Consider the following 17,323-nt stretch of genomic DNA (forward strand, 5'->3'; position numbering starts at 1 on the left):
CCGGGCCTCGCCGCCGCCGCCGCCGCCATTTTGTTTCCTCGGCACAATGGGGGAGAGTAACGGCCGAGCGCGGGAGCGAGGCTGGCGGGGGAGGAGGGAGCCGGGCGCCGGGGCGAGGGGCCCGGGCGGAGGCGGGGAGCGCGGGGCGCCTCCGGCCCGGCCACCCCGACCCCTCCGCCGGGCCCGCGCAGAGCGGGAGGCCGGGCGGGGGAGGGGGAGAGGCGGGAGCGGGCCGGGCCGCCGCCACATTGACGCTTACCTTGTCGGCGTCCCCTTCCCCGACCGCAGCCGCCGCCGCCGCCCTCCTGCGACAGCCTGCCGGGGTCTCCCCCGCTAAAAGCCACGCGGTGCGCACCGGGCTGCCGAGTCCCAACTGCAATGGCGAGAAGAGGAGGAGGAGGAGCCGGGGCCGGGGGCGAGCGGGCGGGCGGGCGCGCGCCGGGGAGGTGCGGGAGCACGTGACCGGCCGGAGCCCCGCCCCCTCGCCGCCGCGTTGCCGCTCGACGCAGGCCCAGCCCGAGAGGGAGGGAGGGACGGAGAGATAAGGAGGTGGGCTCTGGTCACGTGACAGGAGCGTGGGCGTTGCGTGGCCCGTCACGTGGCGTCGGAACGCGTCCCTCCCCTTCGAAGGGTTCCTCTGGATCATGTGACGGTAGCGGATTCTGAGTCCTCCTTGGGCACGTGACCAGGTCCTTGGCGCCTTCCCTTTGCCGTATTGGGAGGCCTGCATCACGTGACCACGCCGCCGCTCTTTTTTTCAATGGCGGTTTCGGAGCGGCCGTGACCACGTGACTCCGGGCGAGGGGCGGAGCCTCCGTGCGGCTGCGACGGTGTGCGCCTGCGTGGGCGCCATCTTACCCCCGTCGCCATGAGGACGTTGGCGGAAACGGTTGTGAGAGGCGGGCGCGTGAGCGGCTTCCGAGCGGCCGGATCTCGGTCTCGGAAGTTCGGCCTCTGTCGGAGGCCGCCCCGCGGGGCTTTCTCCCTCCTGCCCGCATCTCCCGCGAGAAGCCGAGGGGACCCGAGAGGCGCGTGCGAGGAGCGGCCGGGCCGGGCTCCCCGCTGCCGCCCGGGGCCGGCGCCGGAGCCTCGGAATGGCAGAGCCGGGCTGCTCGGGATCCTCCGGCCCCCTTCACCCACATGGAGAAACTGAGGCCCAGGCAACACAAAGACCTGCGTCGAGGGCTCACGGCCCGGGCCCGGCGCCTGTCGGATGCCCGGCGTGCGGTCTCCCTCCCCCCGGGGTCGGGGTCGGGCCGCTCGGCAGGCGGTGCGCGGGGGCGAGGCTGCAGGTGGGAGCAAGGGGCTGTCCCGCCTCCCGAGGGGTGGGAAGGCCTGGAGACTCACGGCTCTTCCTGTCGCGGAGTTTCCCCGCCTGGCGCGGGGGCAGTACGTTCGCGTGTGAAGGATGCAGGATGCTGAGCCCCCGCGGTGACCGCGGCCCGAGCCTGTTTCCGTGTCTGCAAAACGGTGATGAGCTTTTTAAAGGAGCGCTCGGCATGACTCTTTGGGCGGAAGAAATGCCCCCAAATGATAGCTATTATCCAGGAGGTAAGAGGTGAAAATGTGGTTCCAGGAATGGGTGCATGCCGTGCTTCCCGATTTTCTTTTTCATTTACGCTTTACTTAGGATTTTGAGCCGATCAGGTATTGCCATGATGTAAATGTCAGATGTGCAAAAGGATGTGAAAGGACAAAGTCAGTCTTCCTCCTTGTCTACGTGTCTACGCTCCTCCTTGGCAGCCAGCGTCAAGTTTTTTGTGTCTCGCTGCAGAGATGTTTTACGCCTAAAGATGCTAAATTGTGTTTTTATGGCCTTTTTTCACGTAAATAAGACATTCTGCATCTTACTGTTTTTTCCCTTACTTGCAGATCTGTCTTAAACGAGTAGAGGTTGAGATTGAAGAAGGGTTTGGTAAAAGTAAGGGGGCGTGTGTTTAGACGAGATGGGCTAAAGTAAGTTTCGGTGGTTCAAGATCGCGGTGACTGTGAGAATGATAACTGGCTTTGACATTTAAGTTAGAGCCCAGCGGTGTCTGTTTGACACACGAGGGCCGGACTCAGAGGCCGGGCAGCTTGTCTAAGCCCACAGCGCTGCCAAGTGGCAGAACAGGGACAGTCCTTCGTTTCTGACTCCAGGTCCACAGGCCGTCCCTGGGAGGGGCCCTCGCGTGCATTCCTGAAGAACCTGGTTTTGAGGCTCTCGCTCCTCTGAGGCAGCGCTTGTCACATCCGTTTTGCAGGCACAGATAGGATGGTAATGACAGGCGTGAGACTTCAGATCAAACCACGACCTCCTTGGAGGAGCCCAGGATGGACTTGGACAGTTTTTCAACCTCAAACGGTTGCCGGTGTGGCGGGCGTGTTGCGAGGGCTGGAGCAGTGGCTGTGGACGTGCGTGTTGCTTGTTGGCCTCGTGCCCGTCCAGCCTGGCTTAGAGTGAGACATCCCTGGGGCTGCAGTGGAAATGTCAGGAAACCAGAACTCCCTTAGAGGTGCCTTCTGTGTGCACCCACCCCTTCCCCACCCGCCGGGAGCTGCTGGAGGAGACGTTTCCAGCTGCAAGCTTCTGCCTTCCTTGTCCGTGCTCTCTCTCGGGGCGCCATCCAAGATGGAAGACCCCACATGCCATCTGCTTTCTCCCTGCGTCTCCGCTCTGGCCCAGCCTCCCACCTTTCCTCTCCACTGCTCCCTGGTTAACAGCTCCGTGTGTGCACAACCGCACTCGCACCTCCTTACCTGACTTGACACCCCGCATCGTCTGGCTGTACCCCTCTTCTCCTCATTCCACAGTCCCCCTCACTGGGTGAAGACTGAGGTCTGTCCTCACCTCTTGCAGTCCCTCTGTCCAAACAGGTTCCGCCATCCTCTGGGATGTCAGTGTCCGCAGGGACTTGCTCTGCCCTTGCCTTCCTCATCTGCAGAGATTTCTCCCCCTAAAGCACCCCTCCCCAGACGCCCCCGATCACATCCAAGAACTCCTCCCCTTGAAAGCTTTCTGACTGTGTTTGCTGCCTCCCCCTCAGTGGAGTGGCATTTGGTTGACCACAGTGCTTTGGGGGACCACCCCTCTCCCTCGCTTCTCTGTAGTTGAGTTGGCAGGTCCCCACTGCCTGACGCCAACACTAGTCACCAAAATCAGGCAGTCGGAGCCAGTGAGCATCAGGCCTGGGCCTTTGGGGCAAGAGAGGCCCTCATGTCTCTGATCGTCAAGGCAGGTGTGGTCGGAAGACGGGGGTATACCCTGATGAAAAAACGTGATAGAGAATGAAGCAGTCTGGAAGAAACCTGAGCCAAAAGATAGAGTGAGAACAGTGTCGTGGTTCTTTAAAAGACTAGGCAGAGAATTACCATATGACCCAGCAATTCTGCTTCTGGGTGTGTGCCCAAAAAGAAATGAAAGCAGGAACTTGAGACACTTGTATCTCCATATTCATAGCAGCATTACCCACAATGGCCAAAAGGTGGAAGCAGCCCAGTGTCCACTGATGGATGAACGGGTACACGAAATGTGCTGTATATGTACAGTGGAATAGTATTCAGCCTTAAAAAAGGAAGGGAATTCTGCCAAATGCTATGATGTGGATGACCCTTGAAGACTGTGCTCAGTGAAATAAGCCAGTCACAAAAGGACAAATAATATATGATTCCACTCACAGGAGGTCCCTAGAGGAGTCACATTCACAGAGACAAAGTGGAATCATGGGGGTCAGGGGCTGGGGGAGGGGTCTTTAATGGGGACAGAGCTTCAGTTTGGGAAGATGAGAAGCTTCTGGAGATGGATGGTGGGGATGGCTGCACAGCAGTGTGAATGTGCTAAATGCCACTGGACTGTATACTTAGAAATAGTTAAAATGATAAATTTTGTGTATTTTTTGACACTTTTTAAAACTAAAATAAGAAGATGGAGCAAAAGTGAAACCAAGGCACAGCCACATCATTTGAGCCCCAGGATGTTGCGACTTGTTGGGGAAACACGCACATAGCCACAAACATTGAGGCTGTCGTTCGGGCTGTGCGTAGGACCCCAGGCCCCTTGAGTCGGTCATCTCTGCCTGCCGGGACCCTTGTGGCACCCTCACATCCCTGCTGCTCTCACTCTTCCCATGGAGCAGTGTCTGCGGCTTTTGCCTGTTGGGCCTCCACTCCCTCTTTGTTCTGAGGACCAAGACTTGCCTTTGGGGAGCCGCCTCTCCCCCGCTTTATTCCTGCCTCCCAACGTCTGCCCTGGGCCTCACCCATCAGAACCCCACTTCTCCCTCGGCCCAGTGACTGGTTCAGCGATGGCGTTTCACAAAACGGGCCCAAGGAGAGGCAGCTCTGGGACTGCTTGTGATCGTCTGAGAAAGAGCTGGGTCTTTCTGCTGGGGCCGCTGGGCTGGGAGGATGTAAGCCCAGGGTATACAGCTCGATGTGTCCTTTCACGTTACTCCACTCATTCATTCAAGCGCCCTCACCTCAGGGCCTTTGTGCTGGCTGTTCCCTCTGCCTGAAACGCCCTTCCCTCAGTCTTCACAGCTCCCTCCCTACCTCTCTCAGCTCTCTGCCCTGTGTCACCTCCTCAGAGAGACCCACCTGCCCTAACCACCATGTTCTATTTCTTCCAAGTGTTTATCACTACCTACTCTATATTTAGTTATTTGTTATGTCTCCCTTACTCCCTTGGTGAAGTCTGAGATGGGGAAACACAGTTCTTGTTCACTCCCGTATATCTAGCCACGAAGTGCCTGGCTTAGAGGCCTGGGAAAATCAAGAGTGAATGAGTGAGTGGACGTGTCAGCCACCACACCTGCCCCCCACTGTGCCCAAGGCAGTTCGGCCTCATGGATAGGTGAGCCAGAAGGGAGCTCCCCCCATTCCCCTTAATCCACTTTGAGGTCTAGCATCCGCAGTCCTAAGTGCATAGCTTGGTAAATGCTTACAGAGTCTACATCTGTGCAAGCACCACCCCAGTCAAGGTAAGGAACATTGTCACCACCCCAGAATGTTCCCTCTGCTCTCTGTAGCCAATTCCCGGCCCTCTTGTTACATCACCAGGATTCACTTTACCTATTCTAGAATGTTCCAGAATTGGAAGCATCCAGCATGAACTTCTTTGTGTCTGTTAGTTGCCTGGGCCACTGAGCTTTCTGGCGGCCTGTACCTGGCCAGCACGCCTGTGCCTGCACCCCTCGTTTCTAAAAGGGCAGCGGGGCCCCTCCTGGCCTGGCCTCCCTCCACATTCTCTGGATCCGTAGCTCTCAGAGTAGCAGACCACGAATATGGACGCTGGCCAACGCAAGCAGAAAAGAATTTGAGGACAGCCTGCTGCTAACAGACCTCCAGGAGGGCCGGGAGGAGCTGGCCTTGAAGGCTGGGCAGTCCGAAGCAGCTGCCGGGGACACAGTGACACCACCATGCCCTGGCCCTGCCCTGGGGAGGCGGACAAGAATCAAGCAGAGTGTGTGCTGTGTCCCATGGTGGCGAGTGTGGTGGACGAAAAGAAAACCAGGGCTGCCAAGCTGGGGCAGGCGATTTTAAGTCAGGCGGCGCCCGGGAAAGTCACGGGGAGCTGAGGGACTGAGGCCAAGCCGACTGCTGGGAGAAGAGCCTTCCAGGCAGAGGAAACAGCCGGTGCAAAGTCCCACAGGTGGGACCGTGCTTGTGGACGAGCAGCAAGGAGGCCCCAGGGGCTGGAATGGGGCTGGGGAGGGCAGAGGGGAGAAAGGGACATCTGGGAACGGGCGGATGGGTCCAGCGGGGACCCTGGACCCATGTGGAGACTGGCTTTCACCTGAGTCTGTTGAAAGCTGTGCGAGACCTCGGGCAGCAGAGGGAGGGGATCGCTCCAGCATCGTGCCCTTGCCCAGGGGACTGCTCGAGTCCCTACGCCTCTCCATCAGGCCGGCCACATCCAGTTCTGCCCGCGCCTCCCGCAGCCCAGCGTCCCTGTTCGTGGGGCGCTCTCCCACGCGGTGAGCTGGTTTCCCATGCTTTCTGTCTTCTCACAGCTTCCACCCTCTCCGCATGCTCTGCTCTGAGCTGCTGGCCGCCTGATTTCACAAGGAGATAGTCACTCCCAGCCGTGTCCTCCCGCCACCGCAGCCACCAGCACCTGTGGCGCCTTCCACATAGCTCTGGGCACCCCCTGTGGCTCTCTCCTCCCCAGGCCTCACCTCGCCCCTCTCGACACTCACCCACAAGCGACCCCAGCCAGTCCCTCAACTTAAGGCCATCAGAGCACTGAGCCCTTCCGTTGCCTCCCTCCAGCCTGGCTTTCCCCCCTGAGGTCCAGACGCATGTATCTGACCATCTATATCACAGCTTCCTTTGGAGATTTTGTATAAAGTGGGTGCAAAATAAACCCACCTGCCTGGATCCCTTCCATCCATGTTATTGTTTCTTTGCATCTCTACAAGCGTTTTGTCTGCTTTTGCACAAGCGCCGGCACCTGCAGCTCTTTTCAGAGAACCACCCCTGGGCTCTGGACCACGCGCCAGCATCCCTTTGCCTGCCCGCTCAGAGCATCAGAAGGGCCTGGGAGCTTACGTTCCCCCAGGGCAGCCTTTAGGCAACGACTGACGAGTGCGGACAACTCGGAGATGGAACACCGTCCAGAGCTCCCTGCGGGATGGACTATGGGCCCTGGCAGGACTCCGCCTGAGCTTGCTCCCTCGCAGCCCTGCTTCCCCGGCTCCTCTTTCTTTCACTCCACACATGCAATCCATCAGGTCAGCTCCATCTTCAAATTATATCGAGAATCTGCACGCTTTCGTCACCTTCACCAAGACCACCTGAGTCCAGCCCACCATCAGCACGGACCCGGACCAGTGCGGTAGCCTCCTCATTGGTCTCTGCTTCTGCTTTTGTGTCGTACAGTTTCTTTCTGCACAGCAACCAGAGGGCTCTGAGCATGCATTTTTTTTTTTTTTCCGCTGAGGAAGATTCACCCTGAGCTAACATCTGTTGCCAGTCTCCCTCTGTTTTGTATGTGGGTCACTGCCACAGCATGGATGCCCACCAGTGGTGTAGGTCCACGCCCAGGAACCAAGCCCGGGCCGCCCAGCAGAGTGCACTAAACTTAAAACCACTAGGCCACAGGGCTGGCCCCCCTGATAATAGTCACTAATACTGTGCACGTTGCCAGGGCCAGGCACCATGCCAAGCTCTTTATATTCATTTGGCTGTGCTGGGCTGTATCCTGGGTGCCTGCTGTGCACCAGGCACTCTGCCCTGCCTGGGGTAATGGGGTAAAGAAGAGGAAGATCTTCCTCTGTGAGCTGACACACTGGTGAGGAGGCTGACAGCGAGCAAGTGAAATACAAATAAATAATGACAGGTTTGACAAGTGCTATGAAGAAAATCAACAGGGTGATACGGTCATCACCAAGAGAGGCCAACTTTAGATGAGCAGGGAAGGCTTCCTGGAGGAGGTGACCCCTGAGTGGAAAGCAGAGGATGATGAGGAGCTAGCCACGCAAAGAGCCAGGTGGAGTGCATTTCAGGTATAAGCGCTGGGGCTGGCGTGGTGGGTGAGTCAGCGAGAGGCGGGTGGCAGGGCGGATAGGCCAGGGCCTGTGGGCTGCAGCGAGGACTTTGGCTTTTACTGAGTAAAGTGGGAGCCATGGAGGGTTCTTGAGCAGAGAAGGAGTGTGAACACACACAGCTGTTCACAGGCGTCCATCTGTGCCTTTGGGGTATGACCGAGGGCCTTCCTGGGCCCGTTCAGCTGACCCCATCTTATCAACAGTGTAATTAAGAGTGGTTTTTCAGGAACTGAGAAACGACCTCTCGTCCAGTTCAGGCCAGTCGAGGCCACCAGCCCATCAACTGGGCCTGCACAAATGTCCGAGAAGTGACCCTTTTGACATCAAGGGGCTGGAAACTCCCCCCTCAGAGCATGCTAATGTACCTATATTGTGAACACGCGTCCTGCGAAGAGCCACGGAGCGCGACCACGCTTGCGCAGACCCTCAGTCACCTCACCTCTCTCAACCTCCAATCATCTGTCTCCACACTTCAGACCGCCCTGCCCTTCCTCCCACAAATTCGGATCGGGGAGACAGACCGGAGAGCACGTGCCCCCGGCTCCTTACCGATCCATCTAGCAATAAAGCTGATGCTGTAATAATTGGCTTTTTTAATGCGCATCGGATAGGACCCCATCTTCGTGCGGTAACGGGGGAACAGTGGAGGAGGGGAGGGAATAGCGAGGGCCAGGGACCAAGGAAAGAGACTGCACTGTCCAGATGAGTGACAGTGGGAGCTGAAGACGGGAGAAGTGGGCAGGTTTAGCGGCTATGTTGGAGGCGGGGCTAACAGGAGGTGGGGCGGGGGGCGGGGTGGCAAGGAAAGAACAAACTCTGAGGGTGGAGGTGAGCGGGGTACCCAGAGGGCATCAGCACAGGGTGTGGGATGAGGGCTTCGGGCTCAGAGACCTGGGTTCCAGCGCCTTCTCTGCCCTTTTTCCTCTGGGCAACATTCAGACACATCACCGAACCTCTCTGCCTTAATTTCCTCCTCGGCAGAATGATGAGCGTCCTGGAACGCGGATGGAAAAGACTCAAAACAGCATGGCTAATTAAGAAAGAATTCCGGGGCGGGGTGCGGAGGGAGGAGGGCAGTTAGCATGCAAAGGCGGGCAGCCGGCACCAGGGGGCAGCCGCGAGCCTCGGGGCGGCCGCGCCCTGCTATGCAGGGCGGCTCCCAAGTGGCTGGACTAGACTGTGGCGCTCAGGTGCCTGGGCCCGAGGACAAAGCAGGCCTGGTGGCACGTGTCCAGCCGTGTGACCGAGGAGGTGGGCGGCCATCGCCGCCTTCTGGAGTCTGGGGATCAGAACCTAATAATGGACAATTGTTCGAAAGAAACCTGAGCTGCCCGCGTGCTGGAATTCAGGCGCAGACGGGGGTGCGGGGAGCAGACTCCTAGGGGAGTCGCCCGGACTCAGAATCCCAGAGCAGTGGAAGCTGGGGTTCCCCCTCCCAACCTCCCACTCCCTCACAAACAGTCCAGGCCCCGCTCTGTTCAATAGGCACTTTATTAGTGGTCGGAATGCAGTTACACGCAGGGCTGTGTGGACAGAACCAGGGGCGGGAGGGCTGGGGCAGGCACAGGAGACACAGACCCCAGGCTGGCATTTCTGCCTCTCGGGGATCGTGGAACGGTGCCGACGAGCAAAAACGAACTCGGGGATGTTGGGATATGGCGAAGGGGGACCCGGCAGACCAGGCACCCTGAGTTCAACAAGTTTGGCAAAAGAATCCTCAAGGCGAAGTGGCTGGGCCGGGGGGCCCGGGCTGGCCGGCATCTGCTCCCCACTCCTTCCCCTGAAATCCTCCCCTGGGTGGATTCAGTTTCTTGTCTCTTACAAAGAGAGCTGTGTCAATAACTGGCAGAGGAAGGGAGAAATTCGGCCGACTCCTCCAGCCAGCCAGCCAGCCAGCAGGTTTCCATTAAGCAGCCATTAGCAGTCTCCTCCCCCTGCGCTGGGCGGTCCGCACAGCCTGCTCCCGTCTGCCTCCCCCAACAGTCTCTCTCTCTCCTCCCATGCCAGGAGACACCCCCACCTGGGCACCTACGGTCCCACGCCAGCCATGAAGGCGCTCCTCAGCGGCCCCCTCGACTGCGGAGACAGACAGAAAAAGCTCATAGACCCTTTAATGCACGTCCAGGTTAAAAAAAATAATACAGAAATGCCCGTGGCAGCCGCGAGCCAGTTGTTCAGCCATGAAAAGAGGCTGGGGCCTGGCCGGAGTAGATGCAAGTCACGGGGGCCCTCAGGAGCTGGAGCTTACTGCAGCCGCCGCTCCAGCCGACACAGATGCTGTCCCGTCGCGACGGGGACAGGAAGCGTGGGGCAGCCCACAGAGGTCGGCCCCATCGCCTGCCAGACATCAAGGGGCCTCAGTGGACTTCTTCCCACGCAGGCCAGTCACCCAAGGCTGGAATGACCTGCACAGTCTTGAAAAATATGACTGCCCCTTGGCATGGGGAGGAGATGCCCCAGGTCCTCTAGGTCCCTGGAAACTGGTGGTAACCAGATATCGGGGCATGGGGGCGGCAGTGATAGGATTTGGGGTGAGCCCAGTGGGCTGGGGGTTCTGACCCAGCTGCTGAGCACCCAGTGTGAGATTTTCCAGGGAGGCGTGGGAGGGTGGGGCCTTTAGGACTCCGCCGGCTACTTGTTGGTCTTGTTCAAGAGCTTCTTGAGGTTGGAAGACATGAAGTAAGGCCTCTCGGCCGAGCCATCATTCCTTTCCAGGTCCTCCACTGCAGAGAGAGGTCCCAGAGCAGGTGGCATGAGGGGAGCCCCGGGACAGTGGCCTCTGGGGACAGGGCGGGCGGATGGGGGCCACAGAGAAGCCTCAGAGGGTTAGGAAGCAAGACACGCTGGGACCGGAGAGGGGCAGACTGTGGTGGGCTCAGGAATGGGACACACACTCGCTCCCCACTCCCAGGCAAGGAAGAGCCCCGCATGCACCCCCCACCTACAGGGAGTTACCGAGGAGGCCTGTGGGCCCCCCAACCACCTCCCTCCCTCTCTACTCCTCGACTTCCACCCGCTTCCCCTCCTCGGCACTCCCCTTCAACAGGATGTCTCTCAGCTCGGGCGACATGAAGTAGGGTCGCTGCTGAGAGCCGTCATTTCTTTCCAGGTCCTCACCTGGGCTCCCCCCAGGAACCAGCAGGGGGAACATGGGGTGGTCAGGAAGGGAGGGAAAGAGGGAGGCAGGGAGGAACAGGGAAGCCAGCAGGCATGGAGGAGAGGAAGAGAAGAGAGAGAACAAAAAAACAGACAGATGGAGAGACCAGAGTTAGTGGCAGCCACGGATCCCCCCGACAAAGCCAGAAACTCCGAAGCCAAGGGCCCAGGGGCAGAGTGCGTCCCCGCTGCAGCCTGGACCAGGGGACGCAAGGATGGAGCAGCTCTGAGCGCAGGAGGAAGCTGAGAGGGCATGCCGGGGCGCTAGGACGAAGGACAGCCAGTCCCTGGGGAAGCTGGGGGCACAGGGCAGGTGACTATGTAGTCTCATTGGAGGGAGATGTTCTGCCCAGAGGGGAGAAGGGAGTCAGGGCCCTGCCAGGGTCGGGGGGAGGGGTCACTCACAGAAGCAGAGGAACAACGTGTCCACACACATGCCATAGACGCTGAAGAAGCCATGGGCAATCAGGTAGGAGCCAACGATCACTGTCTGGGCGAGGTGAGAGGAACTGTTTTCACCCCAGCGTTTGCCCTGGGCAATCCCCACCCACCACGGCCCTCCCTTGCTGGGCTCATGTCATTCCCCTGCTGATGAGCCCTCCTGAGAATAACATCTGACCTACCATCCACTCCTTGCTCTCTTCAACACCAGGGCCTTTGCACATGCTGCTACCCTCACTTAGTCTAGTTTACACCTCCTTATCTTTCTGCTTTCAGATCAACCATCAAGTCCTCAGGGACCATCTCCTCCAAGAAGCCGCCTCTGACATCTAGACCATTTTTTGCTCTCCTAGCACCACGTAGCCCTCCTCTGAGGCCTTAGTCCAGCTGCAATGTTATGCATGTTTAGGGTGGTACAGATTTAATGCCCACATCCCGGCTAGACTATGTCTGCCCCCTTTACTGCTATACCCTCAGCAATTTGGAGACTCACAGGACCTTGGCAGGTACCTGATAAACACTTAGGGACTGAAGTGAGTGGACCTTAGAGAGATTAAATAACTCGCTCAAAGTTACTCATCGTAGAACTAGTGGACAAAGAACCAGATAAAAATCTAGGTCGTTGGGCTCTGAGGCCTGCACTCATATAGGTACCACACTGCTCTCAGGGGATGACCTAACCCCTCTAAGGGCCCTGTCACCTCCTCCCCCCTTCACAGCAGCCATACTGGTTTCCTCACTGCTCCTGTCAAAGCCCTGCCTCTGGGCCTCCGTACTTGTTATTCCTTCTGCCAGGATGTGGCCTGAATTCCTTCAGACCTTAGATCCGACATCACTTCCACAGGGAAGCCACCTGGATTCCCAGGCCTGCCCCCATCCTCCACCACAGGCTGGAAGAGTTCCCTGTCATTCTGCCCTGTGGCACCTACCAGTATGCAATCGCACGTCCACCTATATCATTATTGATCAATATCTATTCACCTCTGAACTGTAAGGCCTCTAGAGGGACACCCCCCTCCCCGTGTCTGTTACACAGTAGGTGCTTCATAAATGTTTGTAGACTGAATAAATAATCAACCCCCCACCTCTGACCCCCATCTGCATCTGTCCAAAGGAGGCCAGAAGAGTTCCAACACCTCCTTCTCCCCAGACTCATGCCCATCCCCAAAGGTCCATACCAGTATAGGAACCCAGTAATAATTCAGAGGCGGTGCTGTGTCCTGCACGATCCTGATACGGTGGGTGAAGAAGAAGAAAGCCAGGATTCCTGGAAGAGGGGAGGAAACTGAGGGGGTTGAAGATTCTGGCTAAAGGAAGTACCCGCCCCCAAGAAGATGACAGTCATCACAGAAGACATGGGGCCCAAGAGCAGTTCACAAGTCGCCCCCAACAGGCTCCCACAGCCCAAAAGGCTGGGTGAGCGGTACTCACCCACGCTCCCCACGATCAGAAGTTTGCCCAAGAGGAAGAGGAAGTCGGTAACTTTGTCGAGGACCGCCACTCTGCAGGGGAGGGTGAGAAGCAGGTGTGAACGCGAGCCAGGGACAGTGGGAGGAGGGAGGAGATGAGAGGATGGTGTTTCCCCTGACCTGATGATGTTTCTCATGAGCAGGAAGAAGGCGTTCCTGGCCGAGGTGCAGAAGTTGGTGCCGTAGATGGCAATCTGCAGGGAGGCGGGAGGGAGGGGTCAGAGCCCAGGGGTGGGAATGAGGGCTCCTCCCACTCAGCAGGAGCTGCTGGGTCGGTTCCCTCTTAGGCCTGCTCACCATGATATAGGCATTCCGGTTGAGGAATTTGATAAACTTCTCCAGACACCAGAAGCAGCATTTAAGACAGGTCATGAGGAACTTGGCAAACCTGTTCTCTGCAGCTGGGAGAGAAAGGAGGGATGCAGAGGTGAGGGGAGACCCGCCCAGCCGGGTAGGGACCTCCCACCTGTTCATTACACGCACTTGCCAGTCCCGGACTCCCAGAGCCCACCTTCTCAAAGAGAAGGGAGAGGAGACCTATCAAGGACCCTCGGGGTGCTACCCACCCCCACCCAAGTAGGACGCAAGTTGGCCCAAGACCCTCAGCGCCGCCCCCAACCAGGGACCAAATCTTGGAGCCTTTGAGACCAGCCTCCAAGACAGGAACCAATCACAACAAGCACTGCTGCCCTGGCCCCGCCTCCCAGGCACAAGCCAATCCTTGCTGCCGCCTTGGCCCCACCCCAAAGCACAACCAATCCCAGCCCCACAGCCCCTGCTTTGCAACTACAAAACTAGTCTTAGCCCCGCCCAGGTCTTGCTTCAAGAACCAACGGTGGCCCAGGACTCTTGGCCCGCCCCCCGACCCCCTGTGGTAAGAACTCCGCCCAATAGGCTCTCGGCCCCTCCTCCATCGCAGGAACCAATCACCCGAAACATTCTCCCTGCGCCACAGTTGGAAACCAATCACTGTTCCATCACCTTAGCTACGCCCCCCCAAACAAGAACCAATCCCTGTCTCCCCCTCAGCCCCGCCCCCTGGTGGGAGCCAATGCCAGCAGCGCGCAGGCCTGCACCTTTCAGGCGCTGATCCAAGTACTCCAGCATCACTCGGATGATCTGCACAATGGCCAGAATGAGGGCGCCAAAGGCCAGGGAGCCTGTGTGGTACCTACGGGCAGCAAACACGGTCAATGGCCCGGCCAGGCCTCCTCCACCCCATCTCGCCCCCACCCCCCAGCCCACCCTGGGTCCCACCTGAGCGCCCGGCCGAAGGCGGAGAAGAGCGGGAAGGCAGGCAGGTCGTCTGGCTTGTTGAAGGCCCAGTAGTAGGAGGCGAAGGCCCCAGCCAGCGTGACCTGGCCCAGGGCCAGCACGAAGTTGGCCAGCCAGAAGAACATGAAGACATTGAAGATCTGCAGGCCCAGCAGGGCCCGGTGGTAGCCCGACTCCCCGCCATAGAAGGCGAACTGGCAGTGGGCGCCGGGGCACAGGTGGGATTCGTTGGAGGAGGGGAAAGTCTGCGGGAGGGACGCAGAGCTGGATCACAACATAGGGGCCAAGGGTTCAGAGTGGCTCTGGGCATCAAGGCCGGGTCAGGTAGACCATGGTGTGGGACAGGAGTAATGGGGATCAGAATTAAGTCAAGAGATTGGGGGTTCAAAATAGGGGCTTATAAGAGGGGTTCTAGAAGCAACGGTAGGGATCGTTGACCAGAGGGGTCAGGATAGGGGCTTGTGAAAGGCAAAGAAGGGGTTCTAGTAGCAAGAACTGGCCATCATGGGGTTACAAGAGGGGTGGGGGGTCAGGAAATGAAGTCAGAGGAAAAGGGTGGGTGGTTCAGCACTGGGGGTGCTGCCAAGTTGGATCTCTTCCCTTCCATGCTCCCCACATCCAGTACCTGGCATACAGTAGGCGCCAAATATTTGTCGAATGGTTCCCAAGTGGGGATGAGAGGTTTCAGATCATCTGTGGGCTGCTGGGGAAACACTTGCCCCCCCACCTCCAGACACTCACCTCAGGGTTGCAGGTTTTCCCAGCAAGTGGGCAGGCGCTGTCATTGAAGATCTTGTAGACGGCTTCGTTGGAAGTGGACAGGAAGCTGGAGGCTCGTTAAGGAATCCGGGGATCTGGGATTAGGGCCCCCAGGGGCTTGTGGGAAAGGATCCATCCCCCCGCCAGCTTGTGGCCCTGCCCCCAAGTGCGGGTCAGTTCCAGGCAAGTTTGGCCCTTAGCCGCCCCCAGGGTCGAGGATCAGGGTGTGACGGTGGATACACAGCAGTGCTAGCCCAGTAGGCGATGCAGAGGCACAACAGGAAGAAGGTGACCAGCGGGTACAGCAGGGAGCACATGACATATCCCACGGCCCTGGGGAGGAGCAGAGACACAGGCATCAGGGCCCAAGCAGCCCTGGACCACCCCAGCCGGACCCCCTGGCACCCTGGCACCCACCTGCTGGCCTCTTTGATGAGTGCAATGGCAATGAGAATTCTCTTCCGTAGGAAGATGAGCAGTAAGATGATAATTACCTCCAGGATGCTCAGAATTATCACTGTAGGGGGCAGAGAGTGGCTGCATCTGCGAGCTGCTGAGGCCCCCCCATTCCCTCCCAGGCCTCACTGGGGGCAGGACTGGGGGGCTGGGACTCACTAAAGGCCATCCAGGTCTGCCGCAGGTGCAGGTAGACGCGGAAGTCCGTCTGGAAGCCGAGGTCCATCAGGGAGACATCGGAGCCAGCCTCACCACGCAGTCGGGCGTATTCCATGTAGCAGTGGAATATTCCTGCACAGAGACACCAGTATGCCACGACTGACCTCAACCCGCCGGCTGCTCCCCCAATGTTATAAAGGAGGACTGACCACCCCCATTTACCAGAAGCAAAAAACGAGGCTGAGAGGGGCTGCCCTTGCTTGCCTCTGCCCCAGGACCTTTGTACTTGCTGTACCTACTGCCTGGTCCATTCTCTCCTGACTGGATCCCTCATACCCTCCAGTCTCTGCTCAAATATCACCTTCACATAAGACCTTCCAGATCCCCTGCCCGAATTGAGAATCACACCCTCTCATACTCCAGCTTCGGATTGCCACTCTCTACGTTGACATCCTAGAGGGCTTTTCTGGTTTATTTATTTCTTGTCCATTTTCCCCACACCCCCAGGAATATAAGTTCCATGAGAGCAAGGATTTGTCCTGTTTTATTCATTGCTATAAGCCCAGCACCTGAAAAACTGCCCAGGACACGGTAGGCACTCAATACATGTTTGATGAATGAATGAGTGAGTAAATAGGGGTCAGGATGCTGTGTGGCCTGAGGCTTTCCTCTGACCCCCTTTGTCACTCTGTGACAATGATTCACAGGTGGAGAGGGAGGACATGGGTGTTACCATTCAGTGGGGTAACATTACAGATTTTCAGCATTCTTCGCTTTTTGCAGAATAAAATTGTAAAATACATATAAAGTGAAAAAACTAGTCACCTAAAATGCTGGCACCCAGCTAGAAACCACTATTAACATGAATATTTTAATATCTGTGTCCTCAGATTGGGTCCCATTTCAGGCATTTTCCTCCCAGAAAGTTTAAGCGAGTCATCAGAATATGAAACCCTGGATTTCAAGAGTTGCCTCTGGGTGCCACAGGCCCTCCTCCCATCTCATCCACACGCTGTCGCCTTCTCATTCAGCCTGCTACCAGTAAACACTCATTATCCCCATTTTATAGAGGAAGAAATGAAGGCACAGGGAAGTTGAGTCACCAGCCCAAGGTCACAGAGCGAGGAATTGGCAGAGCCAGCATTTGGATCCCCGGCTTCCTGGTGCCAGAGCATCCTTAACGACGGAGCTAAGTTGTCTACTTGAGAACGCCTCTCGATGCTGATCAAACACAGATCCAGGCCCCGGTTTGCAAGACTACGATTAAGCCATCCCCGAGGGGTGAGCACTGAGGTTGTTTCCAAGCATCTGCTCTCGTAAACGACGCTGAGATGAACATCTTCCCCCGAAACACACCAAGTAAAAGACAGTGGCTGCCTGATGGCTTCGGAGAAGATTCTCGAGGCGCCACGGCCAGGTCAAAGAGCACGGGCATTTTGCAGACTGTGGGGAGGGGAGGGGAGACGCACCGTAGCCCAGCACGAGAATCACCATGACAATCATCACCCAGACCATGATGCCAGCCACGAAGCGGAGCAGGATGATAAACAGGAGGCTCATCACCATGGCGATGACCAGGCCGCTGGGGGATAGAATGGGTGTGTGAGCGGACCCCAGCCTCCCGCCAGCCTCAGACTGCGCAGCCTGGGAGGGCCACCTCCGACCCCGCTTACATGATGATCCAGTACCAGGAGACCGTGTAGTCTTCAAAGATCCGCATGGCCAGCTGCCGCGCCTCCAGGACCCCGTTGGCCTTCCTGGGGGAAGGCGGACATGGCTGGAGTCAGAGCCCCTCCCCCGATGGGGCCAGCCCCAGGGGATGCCCCGTCCCACCCAGGGAAGCGCGACGCCAGCGTGATGCACAGTGGTCCTCACTTGGCGCCCTCCACCAGCTCCGTGATGTTTTTCCGAGAACCAAGCCCATCCTCATACGTGGTCTCGTTGCCCACCATGAGGACCCCCTTGTGGATGTGGATGGCTGGGAAGCATCTCCGGGCCACTGCGGAGTGGGGGATGGGACCATCAGGCTGAGCCCGAGACCTCCCCCCCCCCCCCCCCCCCCCCCCCCCCCCCCCCCCCCCC

The 17,323-nt window shown here is 58.1% G+C and overlaps 2 protein-coding genes across 7 annotated transcripts in view; both read right to left on the bottom strand.

Moving 5' to 3' along the window:
• Positions 1 to 414, bottom strand: part of ILF3 (interleukin enhancer binding factor 3) — a 34,217-nt gene extending 33,803 nt beyond the window's left edge. For 2 of the 6 annotated variants that reach the window (XM_046637746.1, XM_046637742.1), the window contains exon 1: positions 260 to 414. The gene's annotated coding sequence lies outside the window, so the exon portion shown is untranslated. The remainder of the gene's footprint in view (positions 1 to 259) is intronic. The other 4 variants (XM_046637744.1, XM_046637741.1, XM_046637745.1 and 1 more) reach the window with 2 other exon arrangements.
• Positions 415 to 8,999: 8,585 nt separating this feature from the next.
• Positions 9,000 to 17,323, bottom strand: part of SLC44A2 (solute carrier family 44 member 2) — an 11,622-nt gene continuing 3,298 nt past the window's right edge. Inside the window, 15 exon segments of the mRNA XM_046685664.1 lie at positions 9,000 to 10,249; positions 11,088 to 11,172; positions 12,302 to 12,390; positions 12,555 to 12,625; positions 12,713 to 12,786; positions 12,890 to 12,993; positions 13,669 to 13,763; positions 13,850 to 14,112; positions 14,609 to 14,693; positions 14,867 to 14,959; positions 15,044 to 15,143; positions 15,242 to 15,373; positions 16,711 to 16,823; positions 16,915 to 16,998; positions 17,117 to 17,268. Coding sequence (XP_046541620.1) covers positions 10,143 to 10,249; positions 11,088 to 11,172; positions 12,302 to 12,390; positions 12,555 to 12,625; positions 12,713 to 12,786; positions 12,890 to 12,993; positions 13,669 to 13,763; positions 13,850 to 14,112; positions 14,609 to 14,693; positions 14,867 to 14,959; positions 15,044 to 15,143; positions 15,242 to 15,373; positions 16,711 to 16,823; positions 16,915 to 16,998; positions 17,117 to 17,268 — 1,647 coding nt within the window. The 3' untranslated portion in view covers positions 9,000 to 10,142.

The sequence above is a fragment of the Equus quagga genome, chromosome 14 (assembly GCF_021613505.1).
Source record: "Equus quagga isolate Etosha38 chromosome 14, UCLA_HA_Equagga_1.0, whole genome shotgun sequence".
NCBI classification, from domain to species: domain Eukaryota; kingdom Metazoa; phylum Chordata; class Mammalia; order Perissodactyla; family Equidae; genus Equus; species Equus quagga.